Below are 17,857 nucleotides of genomic sequence, written 5' to 3'. Positions count from 1 at the left end.
CAACTTGCCGTGGCGGACATGACTGATGAAAGTGGAGTATGTGATTCGGAGTGTATTAGCATATGTCAATATCATTCGAAGAAAACGTTCCTGGTTGTATCAACTCACCTTGATCGAAGACGTGAAGTCCTCCCTCCCTCTCTCCCTCCCTCCCATCCCGGACCTCGGACCGCCACGCGAAACCTCCCAATCACCCACCACGCGCCTCTCACGCGTCTCCCAAACCACATTCAACCAACCCACAACCCACAACCACCCACTTCCAGAAAACCTCCAAAACACCGCCACCATGCTCGCCATCCAACCCTCCTCAAGCCCCAAACAAATAACCCCCAACATCCTCCCCGCCAAAATCCACCACAACGGGCCCATCCCCACCCCAAAACGCTACTGGAACCCGCAACCCCAATCCACCTCCCCCAACGAACAAGAAGTCTACTTCCGCGGCCGGAAACTCCTAGGACAGAAAATCCCTCTGCCAGAGAAGTACGAGGGCGTCGTGTTGCAGAAAACAGATAAAACACTACCTGTTCAGAAGAAGGACGAGGATGGTGATGGGGAGGACGAGGAGGATGTTGAAGTGAAGATTATGGAGCAGAATGGGAAGTTCAGCGAGATTGTCGTGTTGGGACATGAAGTCGTTCCGGGGGAGGAGGATGATTATCAGAAGGGGATTGAGGAGTGGGTGGGGTTTGCTGAGGCTGTGAGTTGTTATCCCTACGTACATACAATGGGATAGGGAAACTGACGGAGGATATATGCAGATACACGCCTACGACACACCGACGAACAACACGACATGAAACCACGACATTGAAGACGAGGTGAAGATGAAAAGAAATCAAGCGCTTGAACCCAGCAAGCCAAAAATGCCATTACCCATCCGTCCATCCATTCTACCACCTCACAGGAAACCAGGCAAAAAGACAAGACAACCGTGGACAGAGAGCAGCCCCATCTGTATATGCTACAAGGATCGATGAATCTTTTCGGTCTAACCATCTACCAACATATCCCCATTGCGCGCATAGCCACAACGACAACCGCGCTTACCATGCTCATAGCCCAAGATGAAGGAAGCTGTGCGCCAAAAAGGAGGAACGGGAAGGTGGGAAAGGGGGAAATGCGGCTGTGCGCCTATGCCACCGGTAGCTGAAGAAAGGGTATTGCATAGCTTTTGCCACGAGGCACCTGTTGTTTTACGTGTCCGCATCGTCTCATTACAAGAAGTAGTCTGGCGTCCGGCGGGACACCATGGGCTCGCCGGCGCGTGGGCAGGGGTCGAATTGTAGGCTAGAAGTACACAGTTAGCAAAGTCGTTGGAATGAGGTGCTTGAGAGACGTACAAGGTGTATTTGAGATGCTCATCAATCTCCATGATGGCCGCTTGGTTACCACAACGGTAGCAGTAGTTTGGTGCTGCGACAATCATTAGCATATGCTTCGTCACAATAATTGTGTTGACCTCACCAGAGAAGATAGTGACAACGTTTCGATCCTGACTCCAGTTGTATCCCTCCATCACCAACTGATGTGCTCGTGCCACCAGCGTCAAGCCATTGTTGTGATTGAACGCCTCCGAAATGTCCTGCCCGAAAGTGTATCCAGCACCTCTCGGACTGATTCCCCATCCGCATCTATCATCAGGATCCGACCACAGAAGATCGCACATGGGTCCCTCATGCGGCACCTCTTGGATACGGTCGAGCGCGCGAATGTTGTCGAGCGTATCGATGCTGGGAGACAGTCCACCGTGCAAGCAGAAGATCTGGTTGTCGATGAGAGCGGTCAGGGGGAGGTAGTCGAAGAGGTCCGTGAAGAACTTCCACACATTCGCGTTGCCGTACTTGCGCAGGCACTCGTCGTAGAAGCCGTAGACCTGCGTGATCTGCCGACTCTCGTGGTTGCCGCGCAGGATGGTGATGCGCTGTGGGTAGCGGATCTTGAGCGCGACGAGCAGCGTGACGGTCTCGACGGAGAAGTATCCACGATCGACGTAGTCGCCCATGAAGAGGTAGTTGGTGTCTGGGTTCGGGCCGCCGATCTTGAACAGCTCCATCAGGTCGTGGAATTGACCGTGGATATCGCCGCAGACTGTGACTGGGCACTTGACAGGCTGTACGTTCGACTCGTCTTGCAGTACCTCTCGCGCCTTTTCGCACAGTCTTCGAACGTCGTCTTCGGCGAGCTGTTTGCAGGTCATGAGGCTCTCGATCCAGCCGTCCAGAGTCGGTATTGAGGGCGGATCGACAGCTGCTCCCAAGCTGTGCTCTACCTTCCCAGCGTCCTCCATGGTCGTATCGCCGACTGGCTGCCTCAATGCGGCAGCCTCCATCTTTGCGGTGTCAATGTGTTGGTAAGCGGGATTGCTGTGGTATCGAGTCGGTTTCGCAGAGGTGGAGGAGGCGGGAGATTGAGGGTGTGTCGTGTGAAGAAGGTGCGACGACGAGGGTTGGCGGCGGTCTAGGAGGTGAGGGTATAACTGAAAGATCAATAATCACATGCGCTGGTTCTGAGAGTGAAGCAAGTGGTACTGTCGGTGGTGGTTGTGCTTGTGTCGGGGGGCAGTCGGGGGCGTGTGTTGCTTCGAATTGAAGTTGTTGACAAGACCGGCCTGAAGCTGCGTTTAACGTCAGAGCGGACCCACCCGAAACACAAAAGCGCCAAGCAGGGGGGCTGAACGATGAAGCACGCGACTCAGAAGCCTTCACATGAGACTGTAATATAGACGAGATCGAGCAGGATTGCGGTATCGAAGCAAATGCATGGCACTATTAAAGAACTACGCCCTCGCCGCAGTGTTGAAGAAGAGCAAATCGTCTATCAAGCCAGAAGAAAACATCTACCACCCATTCAGCCCCACCTGCCCTTTCCCTTCGGATTCGTCCCACGCGATGGAGGCAGTCCAGGAAACTCGTCCTTCTCTACTTGCTGCTTACTCTGTTCTTCCGCCAGACTAAGCTGTAGAGCAAAGTCCACGTCATTCATCTCGGTTGTCGACTTGCTCGCACCAGCAAGGAAGGGCGAGACACGAGGCGAGGCCTTTGCAGAAGAGCCCTTCCGGTTCTTGGGCTTTGCTTGTCGGATGGGAATGTCGTAGCCAGCACCTGGCGAAGTGGCCAGACTCTGCCGTATGGCTTCTGCAATGTCTGCATCAAGCTCATCGTCCGTCTTTGGGGTAGAGACGTGAGGCGACAGGCTTCGGGCGGGCGTAGCATCAGCCGTTGCCATGGTGCTGTGGTCGGTGCTGCTTGCGGCGGTGCTGTTGGCGGTGCTGGTATCTGAAGCTCTGCGACGAGATTCTTCCTCCAAAGACTCTTGACTCAGCATAGCAGCATAAGCAATCATCTCCTCTTCGCTGCCGCCCAGTAGATCTGTGCCGTAACGTCCAGCGAAGCGTGCAGCGTCCTTCCTGCGTTGCTCTTTCTCGCGGTTGAGCTCAAGCTGTTCCGACTCAATGTATCCTTTGAGGTTTGTTCTGACAGCACCCGAGAAGCGATCACCACCATTGTTGCTTCCTCGTTCTGATCGGCGGAGACGACGTTTGTGCGATCTGTACTGGTCTGCAGCAGAGGAGCTGTACGACCAGTAGAGCAAGCGAGTCCCGAGCGTAACCATACCGCGCAGAACAGTCGGGTCGGGGTCAAGACAAAGCGCACCGGCAGCGAAAAGATTGATGCCAACGCCTTGCGGAGATGCCTGGGCTTGAACCAGTGTACGGCGAGCGCGCGATGAGAAGCGAGAATTGAGTGTGCGAATAGGACGTGCATCTGATGCAAGTGGATCCCAAGCTTGGACAAGTCCATCGTTGCCCCCATGAACCAGATAGAGAGACGTCAAGGCCAGACAAGAGATCTGCGGAGAGTCTGTGTGAATGATACGCACAGGGTCCACTGTGTTAACGCTGTCCACAGATCGAGGAATTGGCGCCCGCATGTTCCAAAGCAAAACCGACCCCAACTTTGTACCAACTGCGAAGAGACGTGCACGCTGGCCAGGTACGTCGGCTGCACTAGTGACTGGCTCGTTCGCAGACATTGGTGTAAGTGAGGGAGAAGAACTGCTGGAGTGGCCAGAGAAGCCAAGCAGTGGATCTTCAGACAAAGTTTGCGTGGCAAAGGTTGAGTTATCAACCGTACTCGCCAGGACCTGAACATGCTTCAGACCGCCGAGTGAGTACACAGACGTACGCCATTCTTCGGTCATTGGTCGTGGTGTGATGGAGCCTGTGAAGTCTTCCTGGGCGAGAGTATCTTCTAAACGGTCAAGTGAGATCGTGGGTGTGGGTGCAAGTACAGGCGATTGCGCGGCACCAAAGAGCGACGGTGGACTGGATGCTTCAGTGCTACCAGAAGTCAAGGGCGGCGTCGAGCTGACGTCCACGTTCGGCCTGTCTTGGAATCTCGTACGGCTGTATCGCTTCACGGACGATGTGCTCTCCTCTTGCAGGCTACAGCAAATGACCACGGCATGCTCACCAGCGTTGTTGCCATCGTCACCCGCAAAGTCAACCTCCAACCTTCTCTGCATGTCCCATCCGGAGCAGAGCTTTTGGAAGTCCTTTGGCTTTCGTGTGGCGTAGGCTTCAATCTCTTGAGTCTCGGCCTTGATCTGCTCTTTGCTGAGGCACATACCGTTCCAAGAAGATCTTGGTGAATAGCTACCGTCAACACTTGCATCAGCGTATGGGTCAACTTTGGCTTCTCTTCGGCTCGGCTCGACCAGATTCCAGTATACTGTACGACCAGTGGACCACGCAGTCCGCTCCATCGCCTCGTCATCGAATCGTGTTCCGCGATCGAAGTGAGGGCGCTTCGGAAACTTCGTGAGGTAGAAGACTTCGCCAAGTGCGTTCAATACCACAGCCCAGATGCGGTTCTGAGCTTGTCGTGTGAAGCTGTACTCATTATCGACAGCGATTGCAATGATGGGAACACCAGGACTTAGCACCCATCGAGCAGTCATTTCGCCGCGTGCGAAGCGCTGATCGCGATTGTTGCCATTATTGCTCGAACCCAGACTGTAAGCAGTAAGTACCCCAAGCGATGACCCCGAGAGAATGCCAATCAAGCCATCAGTCAGAGAAGGAATGGCGGCAGACTTGGCAATCCAGATGGACGTGACTGCTTCCGTGTTCGAAGTGATTCTGGGAATGCCAACATCTGGCGCAGACATGGCAGAGGAGAAGAGCAAAAAGCGTCCACGCATTTCTTCGGTCGAACGATAGTAGGCCATGCCACCAGGTGCACCTTCTCCAACGACCATGCCGTAGGGCTGGCTAACGTCCATTGGATTCGGCACGCCTACAAGTTCGCCTGGTCCAAGGCCGTACTGAGCATCTCCGGGAAACCTTTCAGCGAACTGGTTGAAGAAGTTTGGATCAGACAAGCCCCAAGCGTCGACCTTACCGGCGCTGGGGTCGCTACTAGTCGCAGTACCAGTGTCGTCAGCTCCATGGATGAAGCGAGGAAGTCGTTTGTTCATGCCTGTTCCAAAGGTTGCATGCAGGTGGTTGATTGTAGTGAAAAGCTGCGAGTTGAACATGATTGACGGCGCCACTGTGTGTCCAGGACGAGAAGAGTGCGGAGTATTAGCAGACTGAACAGGTTTGCCGCGCGCCAGAGACCGCAAGAGCCGTGTCCGCATTATGTACTCGCTTCTCCACGAAGCAAGTGCCGTGAGTCGGGTGAAAGCACGCTTTTCTGAACGAACAACGCTCTGCGACTCTTCATCATTGCTGCTCAAAGATGCATTGATCGAGTCGGGTCCTGGAAAGTAATGCGCAAATGCAGTTCGCCACGCGTGCGGTCCAGTCACTAAGTCATGGAAGCGCTTCGAGACCAGCGACACAGTAGCTAAATCGGGTGGAGGCAGATGAGCCAGTGCATGTGTCAAGACCTCTGCTACGGATCAGTATACCATCCCTCTTCCACGTGCTCTCCCTGCACTCACCATTTGGGAGATCCTGGATCGGAGAACTCTTATCATTTGGACTACGGTGCTTCTTGATAACCTCAAACGCAGGTCCTTCTCTTTTCTTCACAGGCGGTGTAGATGACTTCTCATACTCGGCGATACGACTGCCAGCTGGTGGCGAGGGCGTGTCGCGAACGTTCAGTCTCCGGTTCTGACCAGGCAGGGCCGAATCACCGCCATCCTGCAGCGAAGCGGCGAGCGCGGCGTCGCTCGCAAGCTGGTCGCTCGATGTTGTCGTCTCTGCTCCAGCGTCTGGCACTGTCGACAGGCCGCCTGCTTTGCCATGGTCATGAAGTCCATGCTGGGAGGTCGTGATCGGGCGTTGCTCGGGCTCTTCTGTGGTGGATACTCGTGAGGATACCGTAGAAGGCTCGGGTTGCATAAAACGTCTGGTGGAGGGCTAGGTGTTGGTTGTGGACTGAGCCAGAGTTTCCTGGGTCAGTCGGTGCGCGTCGGGGGCTTGCGAGAGCGTGTGGCGTGGAATTCTTGTCGGAGCAGAAGAGGATGATGTGACGTGTAGTCGTGATAAGTCCGGCGCGCCAGCGCCAAGACCGAGATGACGGCCGAGGAAAGTGAGCCGAGATTTGGAGTCGACAAACTCCTGCTCTGCGAAGAGTTCAGATCATCAATACCAAAGAGTGCGAGCCTCACATCGTCAGATCAAGCTAGTTACCGCCTTGATTCAACAATTATAGTTTGATCACCAAGAAAACAAATGAGGAGGCAAGCAGATATTACCGAAGCAAACTCGAACTCCTCCACGGATATCACGCTGCTATACCCAAGGTCGCCTCAGAGAAGAGACAGCCTGGTAGAGCTTGTAGATACCAACACGGCTATGACCTAAGCCATCATTAAGTTGCCATCATTCGATCTGTGGTGTGCCACTGAGCACTCCTGATACACCTTGTCAGATGCGCCAAAGTCAAGTCTGAAGAGAAAGTTCAACTTCATTACGCATCACGGGGCTTCTCTCCCTTTCGCAGTCTGCACGACATCCAGACTTAGCCTGACGTATCATCCCGTGGCTCAACCGTCGAGATCGCCTTCAGCACCATCATCGTCGTCCTCATACCCAGCGAAGGCCCCATCAAATTCCGCCGCAGCATTCGGGATTTCATAAGTCTTTCTCGACGGCCTATCGACAACATGCCGTTCCACCCAGAACTGCATCCCACCCTCGCCACATTCTTGAGGCTGGAACGAACACGAAACTTCGCCATGCTCCCCAAAGCTTCTCTCGCGGTCATCGCCGGACTCTCCTGATTCTGTTCGAAGTCAGCAGATTGAATTTGACGGACATCATCATCATGACTGAGGGTCTGAACACTTACGATGGTAATTCAGAAACTCCATGATCACTACTTCGTTTGCGCTTTTTACGTCGCTGAATACGCCCAGGATGTCTTGGTCGGCGATGGTGTCATGCTCATGCTGGGTGCATGCGATGTACACGACAGTACCCTTGTGCTCCTGTCCATTCGAAGTGGCCATGAGTGCGTTGACTGGAGCCTCCGCGACTGCCGTTCGTAAGGCATTGCCGTTGCCGCCCAGATCAGCCTGGGCATGGAGAGTTACTGCTGCTCCAGTATCGTTTCCATTGGACGACACATTCTCGCCAGAACTCTGCGCGAGGTTGTCGCCACTGGCATGTTGTACAGAGCCTGTGCTGCTCAGGTGGGTTTCCACGTCGCCGTCGCTACCCAACAAATCTGCGATATCCACTCGAGATCGCTTAGCTGCAGACTCGTCCACCTCACCAAGGTCGTCCTCCGCTTGTCGTTTCGCCATCGCCGCGCTGGTATCTACAAACCACCGTTGGTCAAGATATACAAGAAGTCGAAGATGATGAAAGTGCAAGTTACAAAAACAATTACGTCTCACCGAACTGACTCGTCAGATTCAGGGATCGTAAGATTACGCGAAGGGCTGGCGTGAGTTTCGTGCTGCTCAGGGGTTGGATATTGGCAACGTCTCAATCCTTCAGCCTTATAGGGCAATGCACCAGTTTGGCAACAATATACTTCTACCTCATCGACCACATGACACTTCAACCGAGTTGAAGACAACCAACAAACAATAAACCTCGCGAATCAGTTATCCCAACGCAAGCTTTCAGTCAAATCCCTCCATTCTTGCGGCGCTCTGAAAGTACAACTACTTTTCTGCTCGCTCCTGGAAGTTGCACTCCAACTTGAGGATGAGATTGCCTTGGACCAATACCTTACGAGGCTCACCGCCAGTCAAGCTACGCAGAACAGAGACATGTCGATGCACACGACCGACCAGAGACCACTCTCTACCCTCTCAATCTCTGACATCATGTCTGACAGACATTACCACATGATCGATGGGAAGCTACGCCGACAACTTGCAGCCATCTTCACTGCCAAAAATGGTAGCAGATGGAGTATGGTCAGATGGACAGCTCCAACGAGTTGGCCAAGCTCACAAAGCCTATAATACTACGTCTTTTCTGGAAAGGTTTTCGTGACAATCTCACAATTCCGCAATCTTGCCCCCTCGCAAGGCAAAAACTATACAACATTTCTGCTTCTTGAACAACAATGAGATGAAAGAGTCGCCTCTTCTAGATGAGCATAACATCCGACGTACAAGAATCGAGGTGTACAGGCCTTCGAGCCTTGATCAGGTCTCCGAAGTTGGAATGATCGGAGGAGCAAGAGGATAAGTATAGAGGGAGCAGGCAAGAGCCGTCTCTGATCTCCAAGACAGTCGTGTGGCACACGTCTCCACGTCTTCAGAATCTCTTCGAGACTCAATCCACCGGATTCCTTGGTTCTTGACATGCAAGAATCGTGTACTACAGGTCCTCAAGCGTTGGTCGGTGAGCAAGGCATTGTCAGGAGCGAACTCAAATCGAATTCCACAGGCCTCTCTCAAAACCAGAGCCATCGAGTCCTTGGGCAGTGTCGAGGGTTACCTTCTTCTGATAACCTCAACCTCGCCGCGAAAGAGAAACTCCTTGGTGCTCATGAGACCTTCTTTGCGTCCAACACAGGCGGTCACAGTGCATTGTTGATCATCGTACCAATGGCCAGGACCATCAAGGGATTGAGACAAGGGATGAGTGAGCCAGTGAACCAGTAAAGGAGGCATCGAGGGAGTAAGTGAAGGTGAAGGCATGGGCGAAAGCAAGAGTACATAGGCCTGGTCTTGCGGTCACCAGCCGTCCATGTGAGAGAGGTCTCGACGTCTATTAGACCCTTTCCAGACCCAAAAAAATACCCATTCTTGGCCAACGACCGCCAGAGGGTAAGTTAGAGGGTGAGGTAGAAGATAAGGCAGAGAGGAAGGCAGAGAGCGGGAATAAGGGAGTGAGAGCAGCCTTGCAGTTCCAAGCTAATCAATGGAATAGGGGACCAGATTTTTCGAGCTCGAAGACTCGGAAGACATGACTTCTGCGGGACTACCAACAACATCCTCGATCTCGTCAGAATCGGTTCAGCATGGTTATCCTGGTACAGGAAGAAGAATTCTCTATATCCACCTTCGGACCTGCACGCCCGGAGACTGCGATATCTGCTGCATATACCTGATTGAGACTGGTAGCTGCTCGCACCACCACTACCGCCACTGCATATAGATACACTGTGCCATCCGAAGCGCCTGAAGAGGAGGCAGGAAATTCCATGACTTGATGTGGGACACTTTATGTTGTATTGAAGGACTATGAAGGAATACTTACAGCAGCAGGTGAATGCCAAGACTGCATGAATGTCCAGAGATGGCCTAAGGCATCAATTCCCTGGCTCGAAGCGCTAGCATGTGACAGGGGTCTCGGGCCCTATAAAACCCGTCCAGGCTCCTGCGAATGGACAACACTGAGAGAAGCTTTGATGGCTGGATGGACGACGAAGGTGTCAATGCCTCCGTCTCAGCCATCGTCAAATCAAAGCTCAAGGAGAGTGGCTACGTCAAGGTCAAAGCAACGACCGGCAATGAAGAAGGGGCCGTCCTCGGCCTCTCTGAAGGCTGGAGCCACCGGGGAGTCAACAGGGGAGCGGGGTGAGGGAGCAAGTGAGGGAGCAGGTGAGGCAGCAGGTGAGGCAGCAGGTGAGGCCGCAGGTGAGGCAGCAAGTAAAGGCAAAGCTCTTCTGGCCCCTGGCGCCCATCGATCTCTCCACAGAATGGCAGTAAGCGTCTGTCTGTGGTAGGATCTTTCCCATAGTGTACCGGGTGAGGTCGATGCCGTCTGCACTGGCCGTTGTTGTTCAAGAGTCGGTGTCGCTCGAATCTGGGAGGTCTATATAGACCTCGAAGATCCTTGTCACATGCTTAGCTTACTTTACGCTCTTGCGGCCTTGTGGCCTTGTTGCCTTATGGCCTTGCGGCCTTGCGACCTTGCGCCCATTAGCTTCTCCTAGGCAAGATCCTACACAGACGGACGCTCTCGGTCATTCTGGGGAGAGTGCCATGAGTGCCAGCACACAGAGCTTTGATGGCTGGATGGACGACGAAGGCGTCAACGCCTTCGTGTCAGCCATCGTCAGATCCAAGTTGAATACTTAGGGTCCACGACGACTAGGACAGCGTGGACTATACAGAGGAGGAAGTGAGGGAGAACAAAGGCTGTAAACAATAGAGCAATGAAAAGAGTAAGTAAGGAGGAATAGAGTAAAGGAGCTACGAAGGGACTAAACTTAAGCGCGAGTGAGGAAATAACTAAGGGCAGAGTAAGGAATTAAGTAAAAAAAGGAGGGATGGAGTAATGGAGGGGATAAGGAAAGAAGTGAGCCAGACAGTAAGGAGGAGTAATGTAAGGAGAGGTATTAATAGTAGGTGGAACGCAAGAAAGTGAGCGAGTACATGTAGTTCACGAGTTGAAGCGTCAAGCATGTGACAAAGGGTCTGTGCACACTACTACAAAAGCCACCTGTTTCTCGTGGATTAAATGAAGACAAGCAGTCTAGAGGGCACCCAATTGATCAGATACGCACTCGGAGATATCCTACCGCAGACTGACACCCACAAAAAGTCGAGTAAGAAAGTGGATTGAGAACTCCATAAACGCCGGACAGAAGAACACTGACGGCTGGATCGTGACGATGCCATCCAGTCCAGAGTGCACCCAATTGTCCACATACGTACCCGATCTTACCGCAGACTGGCACCGACGGAAAATCGATTGAGAAAGTCGATTGAGAACTCAATGACAACCACCGGACAGAGGAACACCGACGGCTGGATGGCTACACTCGGAAAGATCCTACCATAGATTGGCGCCGATGGAAGATCGATTGAGACTAGTGCCGACGGAAGATCGATTGAGAACTCGATGACGAGCGCCGGACAGAGGAACATTGACGGCTGGAGCCTGGGTGAACGACGATGCGAGATGAAGCGGAGGGCGGCGGAAACAACGTGCTGAGGATGGCTTCATTCAACTGCGGATGGTGAACTCGATGACCACCATCGGACAGACGATGCCATCGACTCCTGGATGTGTACAGTAGTCAAATCAAATGCAATGCAAGATGAAGCGAATGGTGGCGGAGACATCACATGCTATGCAGGACGAATTAGAGGGTGGCGGAGACGACGTGCCGAGGATGGCTTCGTTCAACCGCGGATGGTAGTCGACGTAAAGGAGGGATTCTGGAATGTGATGCTCTCCAAGAGTGTTGGGATAAAATCTGGACATCTTTCTGCTGGTATTATTCTTCTAGTCTGCTCCTGCGACGGAGATGAGAAGTGGTGGGTAGGCTCCTTGGACATCCCAAGACCTGAGAAGATGGCGTGCTATTGTCAGGGTGCCTGACGACTCCCTGCCCAATGCTTGAGAGCCTGCACCAGGACATCTCACAAGCCCATTCTCCAAAACTCACCGCTCTCGGCTCCCTCACCAAAATCTGCCAACACGCCTGGAGAGCATCACATTCCAGAATCCCGCTTCCTCGCCACACCGGCAGCTATCCCCAAAGACCTCACGATTATCCGAGGCATCAACGTGCAGCCACTAACCTTTGTGACATCGCGATGGTAGCGTTTCCAAAAGGAGTGAGACAGTACAGTAGAGAGACAGCATGGGGCTTGGCATGCATGTGACAGGGGCCTCGACGTATAAAAGTCCCTCCAAACTCGAACGACACGAACTCTTGAACAACACCGGATACGTTAAGGGCAAAGGAGTACCCGCAATGGTGGCGTTTCTAGAAGGAGTGCGGTAGTGCGGCCCGTAGGTAGCGAGGCAGTAAGGTAGCAAAGGGCTCGGCATGTGACGGAGGTCCTAACGTCTATATAACCCTTCAGACTCTCTTGTCATCTCTCCACAAAGCACGCACGACGATTGTGGCGTGTTCGTATGGAGACTCGGCTGGGACGACGGAAAGGACGGCCGGGACGAGCAGGAAGAAACGAGGGAGGGTAGATATCGTAAGTGAGGGAGTAAGTAAAGGAGTAAGTAAAGGTAGGAGTGAAGAAGTAGGTGAGGTAGTAAGTAATTATGCAAGTGAGAGAGTAAGTAAGGGAGTAAGTAAGGGAATAGTGAGGGAGTAAGTGAGGGACTAGTAAGGGAGCATGTGATGGAGTAGTAAAAGAGTAAGTGAGGGAGTGGAAGCAAGGGAGTAAGCGAAAGAGTGAGGAAAGAAGTGAGCGAAAGAGTAAGCCGACAAGTGAGGAAACAAGTAAGGGAAGTGACACGGGAGAGGTTTTTTTAAACATTTTTTTCCACATTTTCCATCCTTTAAACCCACCATTATGTACCCAGCCCATTTACGCCCACGCGAATGGGGTATCTCTTTGCAAAAAAACAACCAAAAAAAAGCACACAGCCGCCGTCCATTATCATCCGCTTTTCAAAAAACCCTGCAAAAACGCCAAATGCCATCCATCATCATCGTCGTCGTCATCATCTTTTGGTTGAGATTGCCAATCTCACTCGTATCATTCTTTGGGGGCTGAGCTCCTGGTGTAACACCCGGCCCGGTACCCCCATTGAAATCAACGAGTGAGATTTGGCTATCTACAACCGCCAGTCACCGTGCAGTCCTCCATTGAGGAAGACTGCCACCATCATCCGACGCGCGTCCGCCATTCCGTTGACGGCGTGGATATCCGCAAACGACTTGCCCTTCGCAGAAGCGAGAGCATTCATGCATGTAAAAATGCCGCAATCATCCTGGTTGAGCTGTCTCTGGCTCTGAGTACCCAATTCCTTCCACTCATCTGCGTGGTAGTAGTCTCCGAGTTCCATGTTCAACCACTTGCGAACCACACCGAACCACTTGTCGGCGTTCCCCCTATTGCTGTCAAGAAATTCGATGGTTCTCGCTCTTGGGGAAACGATTAGAAGCACCCAATGGGCTCCGACATTCAATGGCATGAAAACTCGCTCGACGGAAAGAAGCTTCTTTCCTCCCATTCCCTTACGACTTGACCAACGCTTGAGAGCCTGCACGCCGCGATTCTTGAATGTGGAGTACCATCCACAGTTGAACGAGGCCATCTTCGGCACGCCGTCTCCGCTACGCTCCGCTTCATCTTTCAGCTTTGCATTGACGACTGTGCACATCCAGGAGTCGATGGCATCGTCGTTTATCCAGCCGTCAACATTCTTTTGCCCAGCGCTTGTCATCGTGCTTTCGACTGATCGTCCGTCGGCACCTGTCTGTGGCAATATCTTTCCGAAGGCATATCTTGTCAACGGGGTGCCCTCTGGGTTGACAGCCAGGGTGTCCGTGCCGTTCGTAGTGGCCATGGCTTTGGCGACACGTTGTTCCCACTTCGGATCCAATGGGCGAATGAGTACATCCCGCGCGGCTTGCGCTTGCTGACCTTTGAAGCGCGCGAGCTCTGTTCGTTGACGTTGGGCTTCGGCTTGTTGTCGTGCAAGCTGCTCCGCCTGCAATCGAGCTTCTTCCTGTCTCTGACGCTTCTTCTCGGCCTGCTCTCTTTCACGCTTCTTCTCGGCCTCAAATCGAGCTGCTTCGTCCCTCTGACGCTTCTCGGCGGCCTCAACTCGAACTTCCTCCTCTCTCTGACGCTCCTTCTCGGCCTGAACTCGAGCCTCCTCTCGCTGGCGCTGCTCTTTTGCCGCCTTGAGTCGCTCCTCTTCTCGACGGTGCTCTTCTGCCGCCTTGAGTTGCGCCTCTTCGTGCTGACGCTGCTGTTCTGCCGCTTTCTGTTGGAAGTCTTCCTGGCGACGATGCTGCTGCTTGGCTTGCCGGCTCTGCTCCGTCCTGCGTTGGTGCTCGGCAGACTGCTTGTCCTGACGCTTGAACTTCTTCTTGGCGTCTCTCTCGGTTTCCTTTCTCAACTTATTCATCTCTCGCTCCACTTGCTCCTTGATCTTCTCCATCTCCTTCTTGTGATCGCTCTGCGCCTTCGCAATAGCGGTCTTGGCCTCCACTGCGCTCCATCTTGCGTTGTCCGCTTCGATTTTCAGTTCGGAAGCAAGCTGGTTATTGGCCTTCAGAGTGTTTTCGAGCGCTAGCAACATGTCTTGAGAGCTCTTAGCTCTGTCAAGGATGTGCTGCATAGCCGCTTCAGACTTCTGGGGTCGCTCCATCTCGTACTTCTGCAGTAGTGTCTTCACCATGGATACCGGCAAGACCTGCAGGCCTCCGTTATAGCGTGGGTACTTGTTTTGCTCTGGTCCGTAGTCGTCCGAGGGTGAGGCCCGCTTGACCGACGTGGAGGGGAATGGTGTGTTTTTCTCTTGCGTCGTCCCCAATCGAGCCTGGGGGGTCATGCCATTGGCGAGCTCTTCGAGCGGGTGGCGTACTTCTTTGCGCGGGGATTCTTGCGCCATTGTGGTGGATGTGCAGTGCCAGCGGTGCGCGTGAGTGTGTTGTCGAAGTGGAAGCGAGCTCGGAGAAGAAGAGGGGCGCGCGCTTGTTTTGACGCCGCGCGCTTAGTCATCTCTGTTTTGGCCAATGCGGCGGAGTAGCTTGTGACAAACGGCGACATCAAGACGGGCGTATAGGTGGATTGAAGGGAGGGTATACAAGGAGTGATGGAGAGAGTGAAGTCGCAGGTGAGGTGAGGTGAGGTTAGAGTGAACGGCGCGCGATGCATTGGGCTAGACCCACACCCTAGCACGCCCGTGGATCCTGCCTCTCATCTGGCCACTCAGCGCGCCTTCCTTGCGTCCCACGCCTGCCCGCCTGGCGCCTTCCTTCCGCGCAAACTTGCACTCCGCACTAACCAAATACAGCATCGGCCTTGCAGATCGCCCGTTTCACCTCGCACCTCATGCTGTGCGCAAGCTGGCCGGCGACAAAGACGGCAACAAATGTGACTTTTCTCCATCCGGCGCACGTGCGGCGACTGGCATTCATCCTCGCTGCAACCCTTCGCATTGTCGCCTGCATTGTCGTCGCTCACTCAATGCGCCGGATGCAGCTATTGTCGCCGCTCGACCACCCAGCCTCGTCCACCGTCTTCGCCCAGCCATCGAGTCTCAATCCTGTTCAACGTCCCCCAAAGAGCCTTTCCACACCCTTGACCGCTGTCGCACACTGTTGCGCACCAACATGGCGTTCTTGAGACGACTGTCAGACAACTTCTGGTCCTATGTCTCACCCACCAAGACCACCACTCCCAATGCGCTTCCCACGCCCAACAGCGAGCCGACCTTCAAGAAGCCCGCGATACCTGCACGTCGAGCGTCATTGCATGACATCTCCAAGCACACTCGCTCCATGAGTCCTGGAGAACGTGTCGGCAACTGGCGTATACGGTCACCATCGAGCCGAGCCAGCTCATCGGTCCTGGGAAACAAGAGAAAGCGACTCTACACGCCAAGTTCCATTGCTGGTCGCAGGAGCAAATCGCGCAAGTTCGATTTGGACGACATGGAGTCCCGTTATGAGGAGGAAGAGGGCGATTACGACGATGATGTTCTCATGGAGGATGGATACGACGACGAGAGCGACATACAAAGCCCCATCACTCGCCAGCAATTGCGTAGCAGCTCGGCTGGGCTCGGTGATGAAGGAGACGAGGATAACTTGTCAATGCACAAGACTGTCGTGGCCAGCGAGGAAGATTACGAGCCTGCACGTCGTGTGGTCAATCTGCCAGAGATGCTCGACATGGGACACATCGCAACAGATGAGTTGCGTCTGAAGGGCTGGGACGACGACTACATCACACTCATTCAGAAGATTGCCACACGAGGATACGAACCGCTTCTTCCAGCTTATCTTCAATTCGAGTACTCCTTCATGCCAGATGGGCTCTTCGAAGAGGGCGACGACGCCTTCATCGCAAGCACACGTGGTGAGCACTTCAAAGCCGGCAAAGCACTGGAGCAGCTGCTGGAGCTGGGTGGTCGAGTTCGCGATCGCATCTACGTGGGTGGGAGGATCCAACCAGAAGACCAGGTCAGGCGACAACTCGAGGCGTACATGAAGTGGGCCTTCACCGACGCTGACATCGACAACCGATCTGCGATCCCTATCCTTGCTGTAGAGACCCAGCCAGCCGGCACTGAGGCTCCAATACTCAGGGCCAGCGCCTTGCGCAAGTGTCGTCGCTTGGCAGCACGATATCGAGAAGCTCTCAGAGTTAGACGCTCTGTGGAGATCTCGCCCGGCTCGCGCTCATCCGAAGGCACTCTACTTTCGTATCCACTGCCAACTTTCTACACCGTCATCGCCTCGCACGGCGTTGTCGCCCTCATGGCTTACCGTCCCGATGCTGAGGAGTCTGATCTTGCAGCCATGGCATACTTCGATTTCAAGGACAAGAACTACGACGTCTGGAACTGCCTGGCTTTGGCAATCATCGTCTGTCATGTGCGTAACGTGCAGGTGCGGATCGCGGAGGAGACGGGACTTGGGTTGCGGCAGCAGGGGTACAGCGAGGATGAGGCGGAAGAGGACGATCCGGATGCATGAAGCTTCACGGTGGCTCAGTCGTAGAGGAACAGGACATTGGCGTTGAACGAGGGCTCAATCTCCACTCAGCTGGACTTTACTTACTGCCCTTGGTACTGAAGGTTGCTTGGTTTCTTGGAGTTTCTTGGGGGCGAAGGCGACACGATGGCATGACTTATACCCCAACAGCTGGACACACAGAGACTGCTACTGCTGCAAAGCATTTGCTTTAGTTCTAGATACCCAGAATGCGACCTCTTCTCAGAACCTGCTTAAACGTTCCTTTCACTCACCTTGCCAACATCCGTTCCTCTCTCACAAGGAATTGAAGCCTCAGGCATTCAATCCGCCCCACATGTCGAACCCTGAACTTCGCCGTCTCGACCACGCCAACAACGATCAATCACCTTCCTTCATCAAGCCTCAAAGAAGAAAACCCGCAGATGGCGTCCCCAAACCCCCTCACTGAATACGTCACGCTCGTCTCCTCCGACGATTACAGCTTCATTGTCCGTCGCTCCGCGGCATGCATCAGTCCCGCTATCAAGAGGATGTTGGATCCCGCGAGTATGTATACCACCTCCCCTCTCCGGACAGACTTCAAGGTTGAGGAAATATATACTGATGACTGTGTGTGGTGTGCTGTAGACGGCTTCATCGAATCCCAAACGAATACCTGCCGCTTTGATAACATCAAGTACGTACCCTCACCACCACACAAAACACAATACTCCCGATCCGATTCGCCACATCAAAGGGAGTTTTTGCTGATACCACGGCTGTGCAAAAAGTGGTCTAGTCCTCGAGAAAGTCTGCGAGTATCTCTACTACAACGAGAAGCACAAGGACGCGAAAGACGTGGCGGATATGGATTTGCCCATGGAGTTGGTGCTGGAGTTGTTGATGGCGGCGGATTATTTGAATGGTGAGTCCTCTTCGTCTCTTGGTTGTGGGGGATATTATTGGGAGGGAATGGATGGGCTTGCTGACTGATTCTGATAGTTTGAGATTATGGGGGAAACGATGAAGGGTTTTAG

At 53.5% G+C, this 17,857-nt stretch overlaps 7 protein-coding genes across 7 annotated transcripts; 3 read left to right on the top strand and 4 right to left on the bottom strand.

Annotated features, from left to right (window-relative positions):
* Positions 1-289: 289 nt before the first annotated feature.
* Positions 290-803, top strand: M409DRAFT_26975 (uncharacterized protein; the record flags this gene model as incomplete). The annotated part of the gene is made up of 2 exons (XM_033808364.1): positions 290-703; positions 765-803. The coding sequence occupies 2 exons, from the start codon at positions 290-292 to the stop codon at positions 801-803; spliced, it is 453 nt and encodes a 150-aa protein (XP_033663627.1).
* Positions 804-1,220: 417 nt separating this feature from the next.
* On the bottom strand, positions 1,221-2,335 carry M409DRAFT_68996 (uncharacterized protein; the record flags this gene model as incomplete). The annotated part of the gene is made up of 3 exons (XM_033818083.1): positions 1,221-1,293; positions 1,347-1,419; positions 1,471-2,335. The coding sequence occupies 3 exons, from the start codon at positions 2,333-2,335 to the stop codon at positions 1,221-1,223; spliced, it is 1,011 nt and encodes a 336-aa protein (XP_033663626.1).
* A 518-nt stretch (positions 2,336-2,853) lies between these two features.
* Positions 2,854-6,358, bottom strand: M409DRAFT_68995 (uncharacterized protein; the record flags this gene model as incomplete). Its single annotated transcript, XM_033818082.1, has 2 exons — positions 2,854-5,900; positions 5,953-6,358. 2 exons carry the CDS (start codon positions 6,356-6,358, stop codon positions 2,854-2,856), a joined length of 3,453 nt encoding a protein of 1,150 aa, XP_033663625.1.
* A 647-nt stretch (positions 6,359-7,005) lies between these two features.
* M409DRAFT_26972 (uncharacterized protein) lies at positions 7,006-7,767 on the bottom strand (the record flags this gene model as incomplete). Its single annotated transcript, XM_033808363.1, has 2 exons — positions 7,006-7,244; positions 7,311-7,767. The coding sequence occupies 2 exons, from the start codon at positions 7,765-7,767 to the stop codon at positions 7,006-7,008; spliced, it is 696 nt and encodes a 231-aa protein (XP_033663624.1).
* A 5,194-nt stretch (positions 7,768-12,961) lies between these two features.
* M409DRAFT_26971 (uncharacterized protein) lies at positions 12,962-14,749 on the bottom strand (the record flags this gene model as incomplete). The annotated part of the gene is made up of 1 exon (XM_033808362.1): positions 12,962-14,749. One exon carries the CDS (start codon positions 14,747-14,749, stop codon positions 12,962-12,964), a length of 1,788 nt encoding a protein of 595 aa, XP_033663623.1.
* Positions 14,750-15,473: 724 nt separating this feature from the next.
* Positions 15,474-16,841, top strand: M409DRAFT_26970 (uncharacterized protein; the record flags this gene model as incomplete). Its single annotated transcript, XM_033808361.1, has 1 exon — positions 15,474-16,841. One exon carries the CDS (start codon positions 15,474-15,476, stop codon positions 16,839-16,841), a length of 1,368 nt encoding a protein of 455 aa, XP_033663622.1.
* A 422-nt stretch (positions 16,842-17,263) lies between these two features.
* M409DRAFT_26969 (uncharacterized protein) lies at positions 17,264-17,857 on the top strand (the record flags this gene model as incomplete). The annotated part of the gene is made up of 4 exons (XM_033808360.1): positions 17,264-17,387; positions 17,469-17,517; positions 17,612-17,745; positions 17,829-17,857. The coding sequence occupies 4 exons, from the start codon at positions 17,264-17,266 to the stop codon at positions 17,855-17,857; spliced, it is 336 nt and encodes a 111-aa protein (XP_033663621.1).

The sequence above is a fragment of the Zasmidium cellare genome, assembly GCF_010093935.1.
Source record: "Zasmidium cellare ATCC 36951 unplaced genomic scaffold M409scaffold_34, whole genome shotgun sequence".
Lineage (NCBI taxonomy): Eukaryota > Fungi > Ascomycota > Dothideomycetes > Mycosphaerellales > Mycosphaerellaceae > Zasmidium > Zasmidium cellare.
Note: the sequence above shows the minus strand (reverse complement) of the source record. Positions and strands in the feature narration are given on the sequence as shown.